At 42.9% G+C, this 17,584-nt stretch overlaps 2 protein-coding genes across 2 annotated transcripts in view; both read right to left on the bottom strand.

Moving 5' to 3' along the window:
• Positions 1 to 184: 184 nt before the first annotated feature.
• On the bottom strand, positions 185 to 1,339 carry INSL5 (insulin like 5). The gene is made up of 2 exons (XM_077277484.1): positions 1,095 to 1,339; positions 185 to 423 (listed from the first exon to the last, which is right to left on the bottom strand). The coding sequence occupies exons 1-2, from the start codon at positions 1,270 to 1,272 to the stop codon at positions 185 to 187; spliced, it is 417 nt and encodes a 138-aa protein (XP_077133599.1). The 5' UTR covers positions 1,273 to 1,339.
• Positions 1,340 to 5,620: 4,281 nt separating this feature from the next.
• DNAI4 (dynein axonemal intermediate chain 4) overlaps positions 5,621 to 17,584 on the bottom strand; it is a 34,073-nt gene continuing 22,109 nt past the window's right edge. Inside the window, exons 13-17 of the mRNA XM_077277460.1 lie at positions 16,668 to 16,789; positions 16,425 to 16,523; positions 9,607 to 9,833; positions 7,071 to 7,224; positions 5,621 to 5,816 (exon numbers count right to left, since the gene is read on the bottom strand). Of these exons, the coding sequence (XP_077133575.1) occupies positions 5,766 to 5,816; positions 7,071 to 7,224; positions 9,607 to 9,833; positions 16,425 to 16,523; positions 16,668 to 16,789 (653 nt within the window). The 3' untranslated portion in view covers positions 5,621 to 5,765. The remainder of the gene's footprint in view (positions 5,817 to 7,070; positions 7,225 to 9,606; positions 9,834 to 16,424; positions 16,524 to 16,667; positions 16,790 to 17,584) is intronic.

Below are 17,584 nucleotides of genomic sequence, written 5' to 3'. Positions count from 1 at the left end.
ACTAATGTATCCAGCAAGTATAACCTTTATTAGTCGCCTGTACACAGCTGTAAACTGAGGTCTGAAATGTCATTTCTAACATGTTCGTAAATCATTAGCACCGATACAATGACCCCGGATGTGTGGAGACTGGCGGGAATGTCAGTGATCAGCGCAGCGGCTGCGGTTACGCACACACGCGGCTCTAGCAGAGCGAGCTCAGCTCTTTCTTTTTGCAGCCGGTTTTGCAGCAGGCCGTGGTCAGCAGTTCACTCAGGTCGCGTCTTTCTTCAGCCGTTTTCTTCTTCGCCCCCCAGAACTCTTCAGATGATTCCGTTTCCTGCAGATTCTCGGGGTCCTGAGAGTTTATTTTCTGCACGTGATATTCCACGGGTCCCACTGACTCTTCCTCCACGGTGTGCATGGCGAAGAAGTCCTCACTGTCTGCAGACAACACAACAGCCTTCATATTCTACACAACTTGTGATCGTATCGTAGATACATTATACAAAGTCTGGTATGTGATGGGCCATACACCTCAGTTCTGAGCCAGAAGGCGGCTCCGTCACTGGTTTTCGCTATTGTTTCAGGCCACTACTGTGCAGGGATCTGCAGCCGGCCCCATTCACTTCATTGGAACTATGCTGTACAAAAAATGGCTGGGCAGACCCTTCATTTTTAGTATGGGTGCAGGACCTAGAGATCGGACCCCCACCAATCCTAGCAATATGGCATAATTCTATAAAATTAGATTACCCCTATAAAGGGTTGAATGTGACTTGTAGGATCACTACTTCCAACAGGTGGCGCTATAGAGTTAAGTCCTCTTTTTCTCTGAAGAGGCAATTTGCATATTCAATTACCCCTTTATAGTAACACATTGGCAAAGTTAGCTGTGTAGTGGATGATTCAGGATTTGTCTCTGGTGTTCCCACTAATATCTGTCTCAAACACCATACAAGGTAGAACCCAGTGTAATAGTTTTGGCCGCAGTTTTCCGCTGTCTGTATATATGAATCCTGCCCACTGTAGTCTACAAAGTACAATGTGCTGTCCTGCTGCACCATCTAGTGGATGAAAGCGGTACTGCAACTCGTCATAGTCAATACACTTACCAGTCATGTCTTGGGGCTGTCCAGACAATAGTCTCCTCCAGCGGGATCCTCCACAGGTATATATCACGGCTCTGATGAATTCTCGGCCGCAGAGCTTCACAAATTGTCCATCTGCTGTTACTTGTTCAGCTGCTACCAGGAGAATGAGCAAAGCGCAGCAGACAGGTAGGACTCTCATGCTGGAAACTGCAGGGTGGCTGACGGGTGTCTGAATACAAGAAATGTGGAGGAGATGTACAGAGCTGGAAATTCTACCCAATTTATACCCAAAACCTCACCATCCTATTGGCCGGAATGTTCTGCAGTGGTTAACGGCGCATAATAAATGTAGTAATTCCATATAATGTGACAGGTAATTTCGGATGTGTCCCAGGGTCATAGGGTCGTTAAACTGTTACTTAACACATTATGCCGGCTTCAGAGATTTTAAGGTGCCATCATCGCCTTTGTGTACACAATGGGATGGGGACATTTTCTTCTTCTTCCTACATATGTGCGCGGTTTATATGGAAAAACCTTTAAAGGAAATGACCCTGGGACAAATGCAGAGTTTATACTGACATTACCCAGTTTGTGAGGGTCACTCATCCAGTGTGAGGTTGTCAGGCAGCACAGTGCCACTAATATCCGTATCTATAATTTTATATTCAGGGGTTCTGAATACAGAGCGATATAGGGACAGAATAATTCCGATTCCTTTATCGCTATATTTTTCACCCTTGAATATTATTTAGCTTTTTATTATTCTTTAAAGGTTCTTCATTTTGTGTGGATTCATTGCTCAATATATCTTTAAGGAGGTCAAAGTACCATTTCTCTTTTTGAGCGCTACGAATTCCCGGCATGGACATAAAAGAGACATGATAAAATCCTGGCTGCCTGCAGTCACCACTAGAGGGAGCTCACTTCATGCAATGTGTCTACTGAACTCTGTAGTAACACAGTATGCAGTAAGCCCTTGAGCTCCCTCTAGTGGCAGCTGCAGGCACTGTACATTTTATCAGAATTTATTCCTATGCAGATTTGGAGTTCTGTATCAGAAATATGGAGCTCTGACCAATATAATGCTATATTAAGAAATGAAGCAGCACAAAATGATAGAGATAAAAATTAAACAATGATAAGAAATGGCAATTCACTTGGAACATCCGTGAACATGTACGGTATTTTGCCATGATAGAAATTCTTCAAAGATCTATACTTACAGTGGTAGCATAAATCCTTGTGATTATAGATCTGCTTTTCTTCACATGTGAAATTCATTAAAGTTGTTATATAAGCTCTTGATTGACAAAGTCACATCGGGCTCCACCAGTTTATGCCAATCATCAATTTGATAAACATACAGTAGTGGGTCTTCATACACATCAGGTACAAGTCTATGGGATTGGCTGACCAATATGTATGGGGTCTCTCAACTGTTCCTCAACTGATTATGTCATGAGATATTGGGATTGGGGATATAGATTTTAATCACATGATCCTTTTGTTCAGCAGGAAGATAAACCACTGTCAGATGATTTTGATAGCAGCTCTCTAATAGATAACACTGGAATGGCTGAGCTGAATATTCCTCTGTATGGAGGAGTCAGGAAAGATAGGTTTCTTAATATTTAGTAAAATACTATTCTACCTACCAAGTCCACATTTTCCTCATTACATGAAATATTCTTATTTAGATTATTGATGCATAATATCTGTTATTCCACATAGGAAAATGCCATGAGATGCTAGTAGAGGGGGCTGATTTTTTCTAATCCAAGGAGAGGATCAGGAGAAAAATATGTCTAATACTACAATACCACAGTAACAATCTATTGGAATCTGATCATAAGGGCCGCTGTCTGACCCCATTACAGTACCCAAAATAATATGTGATCTGGTTTGCTGGACCATATAAGAAATAAATATTTGAATTATTATGTAAAGTTACATTTTCCTTCTCCTTACTCTTTACTAATGCCGCTCCCACTTCCATCTTTTAGGAGGTGTTATTTTTTCTTTTAAAAAAAGGTCAGTATAAATTATATACCACATTGTGGACCTGAAAATCTGGTCTGGATAAAAGAGTTGTCCTTTGGAAAGGATTTACTATGTCTTATTAAAATCCCTAAATATCAAAGAGACACTTTTGGTCACTTTTTTTGCTGTGTAAACTGGAACACTGACGGCAGTCTTCCCATTATTATCAGAGGGTGGACTTATAATAAAAGATAACACCTCTATTTTATAGCTGAAGGCAGATAACACAGGATCCACCATTAACAATTGCTATTAGTGCATGCTCCTCCCTACTCCCTGCACTGTGACCTCTGCACCTGTCATTGAGCATGCCCACTATAGCCCATAGAAATCAGAGGTAAACAAAACAATAAATTCAAAACATACCGCACATATCTCTGTTCACTTATCTTTTCCACAGGAAATGCAAAACACCCGCCTAGCCTGGGGAATAGTCTGATTTTCATTACATCTCAGTCTGATGACATAAAACTGTCATTACCTGTTGTAAAAAGATTTCCCATAGATAAAGATTTCAGATAACAGATCTTATCAGGAATAAAAATGTTTTGTGCAGAAAACAAACATTTTTTTTCCAGATAAACATCATAGGTCATACATTCATTATACGATTGCTTTTTCTCATGTATTATATTATTTTGGGCCGAGATCATGACGAGGTAACCATATTGCTGACGGGTTGTTACTGAGCTTGGTGTTTTGCATAATTTATTGGCTATGGTGCCTGCGGAGCTGCTGCCTGACATTGAGCTTACACTTCTTAGCTTCCATTACTAGGATCTGTACACACGTTGTGTTTTTATGTTTGTTTTTTTTTTCTGCGCAGTTTTGTCACAAAACCTGAAGGATTTCCAAGTACTAGCAAAGTGAATGAGAGTTCTAAAATCTTATGGACATGTTGCTTATTTTTTTCCTTACAGATTTGCAGCAGTTTAAATCTGCAGCATGTCAATTCTTTTGCCCTTTTTTTTTTGCTGCAGATTTCACCCATGTTAATGAATGGGGGAAAATCAGCAACAAAAGCACTTGTAAAAATGTGGCAAAAATGTACTTACTTTAAGCAGCATTTTTTTGCTGCCATGAGATGTAGAAATGGTGCAAAAATTTCTGCTGCAAATACTACTACTAAATAAACGTGTGCACATACCCTAAATGTGGTCTCTACCGACTCATCACTAGACATGGGCCAGTTGGACGTCCAGAATAACCCCTTAACCCCTTCATGACCGTCCGACGTTCCATTTTTTCTCCCTTTCTTTAAAGAGCCATAATTTTTATCTTTACATTGACAGCCATGTGAGGGTTTGTTTATTTGTGCGTAAAGAAAGGGTTTGTGTTTCTTGTAATTTTGAATGGTTCCATTCATTTTACCAAATAATATACTGAAAACGGGAATTTAATTCCACTGGTGCGAAATGGCAAAAAAAACCATACGATTGTTTTTTTTTCCTATGGTATTTATTGTATGGTCTTAGCATAAGGCTGCTGTCACACTAGCAGTATTTGTAGCCAAAACCAGGAGTGGGACAAATAGAGGAAAAGTATAATAGAAACATCTGCACCACTTCTGGATTTATCACCCACTCCTGGTTTTGCCTTACAAATACTGATGTAAAATACTGACCAAATACTGCTAGTGTGACGGCAGCCTGATTCTTCAGGTCAGTGCCATTACGGCAATACCAAACTATTAATGATTATTTATATAGCACCTACATATCCCGTAGCACTTTACAATTCAGCTCTTACAAGTTTTTGTTTTATATTTTAATGGTGAAAAAAAAAATGTAAAACTTTGTAAAAAAAAATGGTTAATATCACCAATTTCTGAGACCCTTAACTAATTTTTATTTTTCCAGTGTGACGGCTTGTTTAAGGGCTTATGCAGACGACTATAATAATCGGACGAGTCCTACCTGTCATTTTGATGGATAGCACGTGTCCCCGTGTTATTCTATGTGCATGGCCCATATCCGATTTTATCCTTGGATAGTGTCTATTGCAGCATGCCCGAATTTGATCCAATATTCAGATCGCACTCGGCCATATAAGTTAATGAGTCCATGGAAACCATTGGACGACAGTCGGATGATGCCTGAATGTTGTCCAATCTCCATGGACTGAGACAATGGAGAAAATTATTTCTCCATCTTCTTATCTGAGAGAATCGGATCAAACTATGATCACACTCTGGCGCATGGAATAGCGGCGCACTCCCTCAGAATGGTTCCTCGTCACTTAGTCTGCACAGGATTTTACTTGTCAGAGCTGCGGTTTGGGCTGCAGAGCTGCTCTTCCTATAACTAAGCACAAGTAGTTGCAATCAATTAGTAATAATTACTTTTTGTAGGCGTTTAGTCACCCAGCACAACTACACATACTCTCATTTCAAGATCGCTGCTTGCTGTCAGTGAGTGCGAACAATCACTTGTCTTCCAGGGGCTTTTCCATGTAAACAGAATAAGTGGTGAATGTAGGGAAAAGTAGAGAATGGACCCCCGCCATCTAATGTACAGGGGATATCATGTGAAATACTCGTCCATAATCAGACACCACAGTCGGGCCACATTGTAAATGTACATATGTTTATTGCTCGGGGTCCATGACGTCCGCGGTTCTGTCCGTCTGGAGCCGGTTCCTGCTAACACTTCACAGCTGACTTGCCAGAGTTGCTTCAATGAGCTGACATAAAGCGTTCACCTGTAAGAGAAGACGTGTCCGGGTTACAGCACGATGGGCCACGGCTACAAGACCTGGATACAGATTAATGGCAGCAGGGCCTCTGTCATAACCTCCATCATAAAACTGCACTTAGAAAGAGTGAGTCACTCGGGAAAAGGGGCCTTTTTTTTGCAGAAAGCGAGTAATTTTATGTGTCCTATAAACAATAAAAGGGCACTTTCGTGTAAAGGGTTCAAGGAGTGAGGAATTTACGAGCTCTCTCTCCTGTTTAGACAAGTCGTCCGCAGCAAAAGCTAAAATGTTGGTTTCTCCAACTGATAATACAAGGAGCAGAAGCATCTGAAGCGTTAGTGTGTCAGCAACCGCTGATTTCTGCGATAACAGTGTCATCCAGCTTTCCAGAAACCCTGAACATCATATATTAGTTCTGCATTATTACACAGCATTTCATTCCACCGCCTCCTGTGCCGACATGCTGCAAAATCTTCAAATGCCACATGTGGAATTTATTGTTTGTACCGCAAAGGGGAAACCATGGACGAGGTTTGCAGAAAAACATGCATTTGAAGAATGAGGCATCTCCTTAGGCTATGTGCACACGTTCAGGATTTCTTGCAGAAATTTCCTGAGCAAAACCGGACATTTTCTGCAAGAAATCCGCATGCGTTTTTGACACTTTTTTGTGCGTTTTTTTCTAGAGCTTCCCAATGAATTGAATAGCAGGAAAAATGCGAAAAATCAGCAAAATTAATGAACATGCTGCGTTTTTTACCGCAATGTTTTTTTCGCGGAAAAAAAAACGCATCATGTGCACAAAAATTGCGGAATCCATTCTAAATGATGGGATGCATAATGTATGTGTTTTTTATAGCAAAAAAACGCAACGTGTGCACACAGCCTTAATCCGCACGGCCTTTTTTTTGTTGCTGCATTTGATTTGAGTTTTGTAAAACCCCATTTTATTACGTTTTTTTGCTGCAATTACGTTGCCCCTTTTGAGAAATCGCAGCATTAATGCACCATGGCCTCATCGTATCAATCCAGCCCGGATGTCACAGCAGCTCTGCAATTCTAGACTCAAGACTTGGATAAATTGGTGGAGTGGAGGCCAAAGAAGATCTCTCAGCGCTGAAGGAAGTCCGCAGGGTTCACCCTTGTTTTGTTGGGGTATAAGTAGAGGAAGCAGGGAAGCCTTGTAATGGGGTATATAGTATATGCAGGAGCCGTTCAGGCTGAAATCCGCCAACATAGACCAGTAGACACATCACCCACCTGTGAGGCTTCTCCGCCGGACATGTTCCTCAGGGTGTACACGCTAACTTGTCCATCGCTGTCTCCTATCAGGACACAATCTGTATTCTTGGCAAATAACAGGGTTGTAAGCTTCACTCCCGGGTTAGCGGAGCTCACGATGATCGGATCTAAGCTGTGAGAGAAAAATAGGAGAGGTTTCCTGTCTAATGTCTGTGGTGTCAGGATCTCTGCTATCTGTCCGTGGTTAGGAACATTATGTTATTGCACCAATAATCCTCCCATCACATCTACCTCCGTGCATCGCTTTCCTGTCCTCATAGTTTGCTATTAGTCTGATTAGCCTCAGTTTTACATCCGCAATGGTTTCAGCCCATAAACAGGAACGCTTTCGTTCATGCTGCCCAAACAACAGGCTCCATGATTACAGCCAGGTATAGTTTACTCTGAAAGGCTCCTGTGTTTTTTCACTGACCCATTGACTCGCATTGAAGATTTTTATCTGATCCTTGGAGCAAAATCAAACATGTCTCTGCGATTTTCTGCGACCTCTGGCCATATAGACGATCATAGGTACGAGTGCTATCCATGAAAAATATGGATTATTTATTATGCGTTTCTTATATATCGCCATCATATTCCGCAGCGCTTTACAGACATTACCATCGCTGTCCCCATTGGGGCTTACAACCTAAATTCCCTATCAGTCTTTGGAGTGTGGGTGGAAACTGGGAGAAAAACAGGCAAACACGGGGAGAATATCTAAACTCCTTGCAGATGTTTTCCTGAGTATTGAACCCAGGACCCCAGCACTACAAGACTGCAGTGCTAACCACTGAGCCACGGATAGCACTTGTAGGAGAAAATCGGACTCCTATATGAGCAGCAGAGGTAGTGAGAATAGCCAAGAATTTAAAGGGAACCTGTCAGTCTTGCTGTCCAAACTGTAAGCAGCATATCAGCGTGTGGGTGCACGACTGCAGACTGTAGCTCCACAATCATGGGGAAGACTGCTGACTTGACAGATGTCCAGAAGGCAGTCACTGACACACTCCACAAGGAGGGGAAGCCACATAAGATCATTGCTAAAGAAGCCGGCTGTTCACAGAGTGCTGTATCCAAGCAGTTTAATGGAAAGTTGAGTGTAATCAAAAGTGTGGTAGAAAAAGGTGCACAAGCAACCGGGATAACCGCAGCCTGGAAAGGATTGTTAAGAAAAAGCCATTAAAAAATTTGAGAGAGATTCACAAGGAGCGGACTGCTGCTGGAGGCATTGCTTCAAGAGCCTCCACACACAGATGTATCCAGGACATGGGCTACAAGTGTCACATTCCTTGTGTCAGGCCGCTCATGACCAATAGACAACGCCAGAAGCCTCTTACCTGGGCCAAGGAGAAAAAGAACTGGACTGTTGTCAGTGGTCCAAGGTGTTGTTTTCAGATGAAAGTAAATTTTGCATTTCATTTGGAAATCAAGGTCCCAGAGTCTGGAGGAAGAGTGGAGGCCACAATCCAAGCTGCTGGAGGTCTAGTGTGAAGTCTCCACAATCAGTGATGGTTTGGGGAGCCATGTCATCTGCTGGTGTAGGTCCACTGTGTGTTATCAAGACCAAAGTCAGCGCAGCCGTCTACCAGGAAATTTTAGAGCACTTCATGCTTCCCTCTGCCGACAAACTTTTTGGAGATGGAAATGTCATTCTCCAGCAGGACTTGGCCCCTGTCCACACTGCCAAAAGTACCAATACCTGGTGTAAAAACAACAGTATCACGGGGCTTGATTGGCAGCAAACTCGCCTGACCTTAACCCCATAGAGAATCTATGGAGTATTGTCAAGAGGAAGATGAGAGACACCAGACCCAACAATGTAGACGAGCTGAAGGCTGCTATCAAAGCAACCTGGGCTTCCATAACCCCTCAGCAGTGCCACAGGCTGATCGCCTCCATGCCACGCCGCATTGATGCAGTAATTGATGCAAAAGGAGCCACGACCAAGTATTGAGGGCATTTACTGAACACACATTTCAGTAGGACAACATTTCGGATTTTACAATCATTTTTCAAGCTGGTGTTATAAAGTATTCTAATTTACTGAGATAATGACTTTTGAGTTTTCATTGGCTGTAAGCCGTAATCATCAACATTAACAGAAATAAACACTTGGAATAGATCACTCTGTAATGACTCTATATAATATATGAGTTTCACTTTTGGTATCGAACGGAAATAAATTCACTTTTCGATGATATTCTAATTTTGTGAGGAGCATTTGTATGTTCTCTGAAAAGGTGAAGAGCTGCACCGCTCCAGTTGATTGACAGGTCTCTCCCTATGTATGTCCACACATTGGAGAGAATTGTCACTCACCTGTAGAGGCCGGGGGCACCGCCAGACTAGTCTCATCTATAGCCCCTGGTCGGCTCTGCAGACACGGGAACCTTTCAGAGTAAAGCATGTCTGGCTGTAATCATGGAGCCTCTTGTTTGGGAAGCATGAATCGACTGACAGGTTCCCTTTAAAGGGGAGGCATATTAGGAAGGCGCTTTCTACGGTTACTTACATACTAACGCTTAAATCCCAGATTTCCACGCGATTCTCATTCACTGCCCCGAATACTAGCGGGGAACTCGGAGACCACATGATGTCATGGACGGCGTTGGTTGTGGCAGAAAACGTTAGGATGGGCTGTAAGATATCTTGACGCCATAAGTGTATGCACCAGTCGGCCGAACAACTCAGGAAGACGTCTGGGCAGAACGGAGACCATGCCAGCTTATACACCGGACCCTGCAATATGACAGCTAGTGAATGTAACACAACCAGAAGGAAGAAAACGCTAAATTTTACTTTATTGTGTTCATTTCCTTTAAATTTTATAAAATGAATGTAATTAATAAAATCTCTTGCTCCGTTGGACCAGACACACTTGTGTATTATAGGTACAGCCTAGATTTAAATAGGCACCATGCACTACTTAATTTCCCCTGCGGAGGCGCTGCAGGGTAAGTGGACACTTGTTGCAGGTTACAGCTGACGTGTAATCTGGGATCTTAACGAGATACGACTTGTGATTGGCTAAAAATGGATTTCTAAAGGCAACAACCCTTTAATACTTAATGATGCATTTTTTTTTTTCAGTTTAGGGTGTTGACTCTGTAAATCTCTAAATACGTAGATCTGATGCCAGTCCACATCTCTACAGCCACATCTTCCTATAGACACAGACTGCCTCACATGCCCACAGACATGGTTATATTACTCATCACATGTACAGACGGACGTCACGTAGGCCCAGGAGGTGAATCACCAGCAGCTCTCGGCTTCAAGAAAGTCATTTTTAAATTAAATCATCTTCTTCAGCGCCAGTAAATCTATTAAATGTACTTTATTAAGATGAAGAAAATCAGATTATCCAGGAACACGGCTCGGCTTTTCCCATAATTGTATCAGAGAAATCAACCGTGATATTTTAATATAACAGCTGCACCGAGATTCAACAGAAACCATTCGGCCTGTCTCCTAACCTTAAAGGGGTCCATTTTTGGGGTTTTTTGACTATCCCTTTAGTTAAGATCCCTGAAAATAAAGCTGATCACAGGGAGTTGAGGCCATCAGCGATCGGCTGTAATCTGCTGGAGAAACAGATTCATGAACACTGGTGTATCAGTCACTACAGTCACAGTTGGCACAGTTCAGTAGAATTATTTGCACCTTATACTCCATATGCTTTGTGCCACTATTTAAGTTGTTTTTCTTTCTTTAAGTCTCTTTTTTTTTTTTTAATTCCTCCCCAACTTTGCTTATCCATAAGTCTTAAGACAGATTCATGAAATGGGACTTTTATCAGACATCACATTTTTTGCAGCATCTTGCTTCAGTCCGCCCCTCTCCCCTTCCCTTGGAGTAAAGTATCTGGAGGAGATTTTACTTTGGAGCATTTTCACAACTTTTTAGAGCATTTGCAATTTTGGGTGTTAAAAAAAAAAAATGTAAAAACTAGTTAAAAAGAAAAAAAGAGTATTTTTTTAAATGTTGCTAAAAATTGATAAACCGCACTCGTCCCTTTTATTTCTAGACGCCTATGATACTGAAGTGGGCTGCTGACTGCATTAGGCCGGTTTCACACGTCAGTGGCTCCGGTACGTGAGGTGACAGTTTCCTCACGTACCGGAGACACTGACACACGTAGACCCATAAAAATCAATGCATCTGTTCAGATGTCATTGATTTTTTGCGGACCGTGTCTCTGTGTGCCAAACACGGAGACATGTCAGTGTTCGTGGGAGCGCACGTATTACACGGACCCAATAGAGTCAATGGGTCCGTGTAAAACACGGACCTCACACGGACATTCTCCGTCTGGGGTCCGTGTTGGTGCAGGAGACAGCGCTACAGTAAGCGCTGTCCCCCCCACATGGTGCTGAAGCCGCGATTCATATGTTCCCTGCAGCAGCGTTTGCTGCAGAGAAAATATGAATAATAGTGTTTAAAATAAAGATCTATGTGTCCGCCGCCCTCCCACCCCCTGTGCGCCCCCCCGCTGGTCAGAAAATACTTACCCGGGTCCCCCGTCGACTGTCGCTCCTTCCTGGTCTGGCCGCGGCTTACTGTATGCGGTCACGTGGGGCCGATCATTTACAATCATGAATAGTCGGCTCCGCCCCTATGGGAGGTGGAGCCACATATTCATGACTGTAAATGATCGGCCCCACGTGACCGCATACACTAGAAGCCGCGGCCAGACCAGGAAGGAGCGACAGCCGACGGGGGACCCGGGTAAGTATTTTCTGACCAGCGGGGGGGCGCACAGGGGGTGGGAGGGCGGCGGACACATAGATCTTTATTTTAAACACTATTATTCATATTTTCTCTGCAGCAAACGCTGCTGCAGGGAACATATGAATCGCGGCTTCAGCATGATGCAGAGTGGGTACCACACGCTCCGTGTGGTACCCACTCGCCATACGGGCGGCACATGTGTGCCGCACGTATGGCCTCCGTGAGTTCCCAGGCACACGGACACGGATAACTCCGGTACCGATTTATTCCGGTACCGGAATTATCTGGACGTGTGGGACAGCCCTTACTGGAGGTTCTCAGGAAGGGCGTGGGGCGCATGGTGTTTAACCCCTTCGTGTCCCTGAGAGTTACCATCTAAGGCTGGAGTCACACTAGCATATGGCATCCAATGCCAGAGATACTGCTCTGCTGCGACCGGGAGCCGAGGTTCATGCTACTGTGAAGATATCCGAGTGATGTGTGTTGTGTCACTCGCACCCATAGACTTATATGTGTGCGAGTGATCCGAGACTCATAGACTTATATGTGGGCGAGTGATCTGAGACTCAGGCTTTGGGCTCATTTCCACTGGCGAGGAAAACGGACGAGTGCAATCCGATAAAAAATCGGATTGCACTCGGACTAATGTTATTCAATAGGTGTCTTTTCATTTGCGATTTTTTTCTCAGCCGAAATCGGACTGAGAAAAAAATCGCAGCATGCTGCGATTTGCTGCGAGTCTCGGACGAGTCAATGGGTGCGAGAAAAAAATCGCACAGCACTCGCACCATGCGAGTTCTGTCCGATTTTTACGCACCGGTGTCCTTTGAAAAGCCGGCAATTCAGCGCGGTGTACAGTAAAATCACACTGACAGGTTAGAATAGAGTAGATATATACACATATATATATATGTATATATACCTATTCTGTCAGTGAGACACCTATATATGTATATTTATATTTAATGCAGCGCTAGATAACATAAAAGCCGCTAATTCAATTACCGGCTTTTGCTCTCTCCTTCACAAACCCGACAGGATATGAGACATGATTACATACAGTAAACCATCTCATATCCCCTTTTTTTTTGCATATTCCACACTACTAATGTTAGTAGTGTGTATGTGCAAAATTTGGCCGCTGTAGCTGGTAAAATAAAGGGTTAAATGGCGGAAAAAATTGGCGTGGGCTCCCGCGCAATTTTCTCCGCCAGAGCGGTAAAGCCAGTGACTGAGGGCAGATATTAATAGCCAGGAGAGGGTCCATGGTTATTGCCCCCCCCCCGTGGCTAAAAACATCTGCCCCCAGCCACCCCAGAAAAGGCACATCTGGAAGATGCGCCTATTCTGGCACTTGGCCACTCTCTTCCCACTCCCTGTAGCGGTGGGATATGGGGTAATGAAGGGTTAATGCCACCTTGCTATTGTAAGATGACATTAAGCCAGATTAATAATGGAGAGGCGTCAATTATGTCACCTATCCATTATTAATCCAATTGTATGAAAGGGTTAAAAAACACACACACACACATTATTAAAAAGTATTTTAATGAAATAAACACAGCGGTTGTTTTAATAATTTATTGCTCTCTCAATCCATGTGATGACCCTCGCTTGGAAAAATAATAAACCAACAATATACATACCTTCTCTGATGACCTGTCACGTCCCACGAGGTAATCCATCTGAAGGGGTTAATTATTTTACAAGCAGGAGCTCTGCTATAATGCAGCTGTGCTCGTGCTTGTAAGCCCTGGGGAATGAAGGTAATGTAGGTCAATGACCTATAGTTACCTTCAGTCGCGGTGATGCGCCCCCTGGTGGATGTCCTCATATGACCTGGAGCGTGGGAAAAAGTTCCCAGGCAGCAGTTCATGAGGACATCCAGTAGAGGGCGCATCACCGCGACTGAAGGTAACTATAGGTCATTGACCTACATTACCTTCATTCCCCAGGGCTTACAAGCACGAGCACAGCTGCATTATAGCAGAGCTCCTGCTTGTAAAATAATTAACCCCTTCAGATGGATTACTTCGTGGGACGTGACGGTTCATCTGAGGGTATGTATCTTGTGCGTATGTATCTTGTGCGTTTATTATTTTGCCAAGCGAGGGATTGCAAATGGATTGAGAGAGCAATAAAATATTAAAACAACCGCTGTGTTTATTTCATTAAAATACTTTTTAATCATGTGTGTGGGTGTTTTATTAACCATTTCGTACTATTGGATTAATAATGGATAGGTGACATAATTGACGCCTCTCCATTATTAATCTGGCTTAATGCCACCTTACAATAGCAAGGTGACATTAACCCTTCATTACCCCATATCCCACCGCTACAGGGAGTGGGAAGAGAGTGGCCAAGTGCCAGAATAGGCGCATCTTCCAGATGTGCCTTTTCTGGGGTGGCTGGGGGCAGATGTTTTTAGCCACGGGGGGGGGGGGCAATAACCATGGACCCTCTCCTGGCTATTAATATCTGCCCTCAGTCACTGGCTTTACCACTCTGGCGGAGAAAATTGCGCGGGAGCCCACGCCAATTTTTTCCGCCATTTAACCCTTTATTTTAGCAGCTACAGCGGCCAAATTTTGCACATACACACTACTAACATTAGTAGTGTGGAATATGCAAAAAAAAGGGGGATATGAGATGGTTTACTGTATGTAATCATGTCTCATATCCTGTCGGGTTTGGGAAGAAGAAATGAAAAGCCGGTAATTGAATTAGCGGCTTTAATGCTATCTTGCGCTGCATTAAATATAAATATACATATATAGGTGTCTCACTGACATATATATATGTATATATACCTAGTCTATGTGTATATATCTACTCTATTCTAACCTGTCAGTGTGATTTTACTGTACACAGCACTGATTTGCCGGCTTTTCAAAGGACACCGGTGCGTACAAATCGGACAGTAATACGGATGTCATACGGATGATGCGATTAAAAATCGCATTGCACTCGCATGACAATCGCATACGTTACATCCGTTTTTTCGGTCCAGATTACGGACCGATTTGTCTCTCGCCAGTGGAAATGAGCCCTTAAGCAGAGCTCCTGGCTGTAAAATGATTTAACCCCTTCAGATGGATTTACTTCGTGGGACTTGACCTGAGTGACGGAAGGTATGAGATATTGTTGTTTTTTATTTTTCCTTTGTTACAGAACGAGGGTCTTCAGGTGGATTACCAGTATAATAAAATATTACAACAACCTGTGTCTTTATTTCATTAAAATACTTGTAAATAATGTGTGTGTGCTTTATTAACCATTTCGTACTATTGGATTAATAATGGATAGGTGACATAATTGACGCCTCTCCATTATTAATCTGGCTTAATGTCACCTTACAATAGCAAGGTGGCATTAACCCTTCATTACCCCATATCCCACTGCTACACGGGAATGGGAAGAGAGAGGCTAAGTGCCAGAATAGGCGCATCTTCCAGATGTGCCTTTTCTGGGGTGGCTGGGGGCAGATGTTTGTAGCCAGGAGGGGGCCAATAACCATGGACCCTCTCCTGGCTATTAATATCTGCCCTCAGTCACTGGCTTTACCACTCTGGCGGAGAAAATTGCGCAGGAGGCCACGCCAATTTTTTCCGCGATTTAACCCTTTATTTTACAAGCTACTGCGCCCAAATTTTGCACATACACACTACTAACATTAGTAGTGTGGAATATGCAAAAAAAAAAGGGGATATGAGATGGTTTACTGTATGTAAACCATGTCTCATATCCTGTCGGGTTTGTGAAGGAGAAATGAAAAGCCGGCAATTGAATTACCGGCTTTTCTATAGAACACCGCTGCTGGTCCGTGTGTAATCCGTATTTTGCTCGCCCCCATAGACTTTCATTGGCAATTTTTTTGCGCAATACGGTGACAAACGCCGCATGCTGCGATTTTGTACGGCCGTAGAAGACCGTATAATACGGATCAGTAAAATATGGCTGATAGGAGCTGGGACATAGGGAATCATTGGGCCGTGTGTTATGCGTATTTTACGGGTGTATTTTCTGCGCTCATACGTCCGTAAAACTCGCCAGTGTGACGCCGGCCTTAAAGTGTGGTCCCTCTCACTGAACCTCATTTTTCTCCTCTTTATGGTGCGCTTATATGAGTAGATAATCGTTGATCTAATGAACGTTTTTCCTGATTATCCGCTGGTGTAAACATGTGGGGAAATCACCTGATGAATGAGAAAATTTGCATGTTTGTGATGCCGCCAAGAAAATCATTGCTATTGGCAGCACAGTGTAAACATAGGCCAATAGCATGGATCTGCGAGCGGACAGAACAATCGTATTAGTGATCGTTCTGTCCCCATCACTGCCTGTGTATAGACACGCTGGTAAATGAGATGCGAATGACCTGTGTTGTCGATCAATATTTGTTAATGGTCCATTTACAGGATGAAATCTGTACCTCTAAATGCATCATTAGTGGAGAAAGACAGGTGAAATCCGTACTGGGAGCTGTAATGGCCACGAGTAAAGTATACATAAAAAATAACAGAAGTGTGGAAAAGTTACTACAGATACAAGTAAAAGAGCAGAATTGCAACTTATACAAGGGACCTGGGATCTTACCTTATGTGCTCGGTACGTATCCAGGAACTGCTCATTGTATGAACAGGAGCACTTGTGTATGTGTCCTTCTTCTGTCCCGGCAAGATAGACGTTAGAGTCCTGGAAAAGACAAAAATGTGTTAAGGGTTTACAGAGGGATTTCAAAATCTGTGCACAAGAAAAAGTTACCTAGAAGAAGTGATGAAGGCAAAGATTGAATTTATAGTACATGCATATAAACATATATTTAGGACAGGCTGTTACCGTTGGAAGAAAGTCGAAGCACATGCCGGGAGCCTGCCGGGATATAAAAGCTTCTTTCTTTTCTTTTTCTCCGGTTGACTTCTTCAGTCTGTCTTTTCCTGTGCGCTTTAACCTCATTAGATCTGCCGTAAAGACAAACTGAACAGAATGAAAAACACATCACACAACACCAAAATCACTATATAATGATAGGGGTAACAGGTGAGAAATTCAATCCGTCCATACATAGTAGAGCAAGAGCATGATGATATCAGCAGGACAATTTAGTGTATGGGGGCCTCCTGACTCCCTGATAAGTGATGGTGATGGCAGAAGAAAGAAGGATCGGACATTTTAAATTTCCACTCCTTATATGTATAGTGACTGCATTAGCAGAATAGAGAGTGCAGCTCTGGGGTATAATACAGGATGTAACTCAGGATCAGTAATGTAATATATGTACACAGTGACTGCACCAGCAGAATAGTGAGTGCAGCTCTGGGGTATAATACAGGATGTAACTCAGGATCAGTAATGTAATGTATGTACACAGTGACTGCACCAGCAGAATAGTGAGTGCAGCTCTGGGGTATAATACAGGATGTAACTCAGGATCAGTAATGTAATGTATGTACACAGTGACCGCACCAGCAGAATAGTGAGTGCAGCTCTGGGTATAATACAGGAGGTAACTCAGAATCAGTAATGTAATGTATGTACACAGTGACTGCACCAGCAGAATAGTGAGTGCAGCTCTGGAGATACAGTACAGACCAAAAGTTTGGACACACCTTCTCATTTAAAGATTTTTCTGTATTTTCATGACTATGAAGATTGTAAATTCACACTGAAGACATCAAAACTATGAATTAACACATGTGGAATTATATACTTAACAAAAAAGTGTGAAACAACTGAAAATATGTCTTATATTCTAG

Source organism: Ranitomeya variabilis, chromosome 8 (assembly GCF_051348905.1).
Source record: "Ranitomeya variabilis isolate aRanVar5 chromosome 8, aRanVar5.hap1, whole genome shotgun sequence".
Classification (NCBI taxonomy): Eukaryota; Metazoa; Chordata; class Amphibia; order Anura; family Dendrobatidae; genus Ranitomeya; species Ranitomeya variabilis.
The sequence above is the reverse complement of the archived record's forward strand: the minus strand, read 5'-3'. Positions and strand labels throughout refer to the sequence as shown.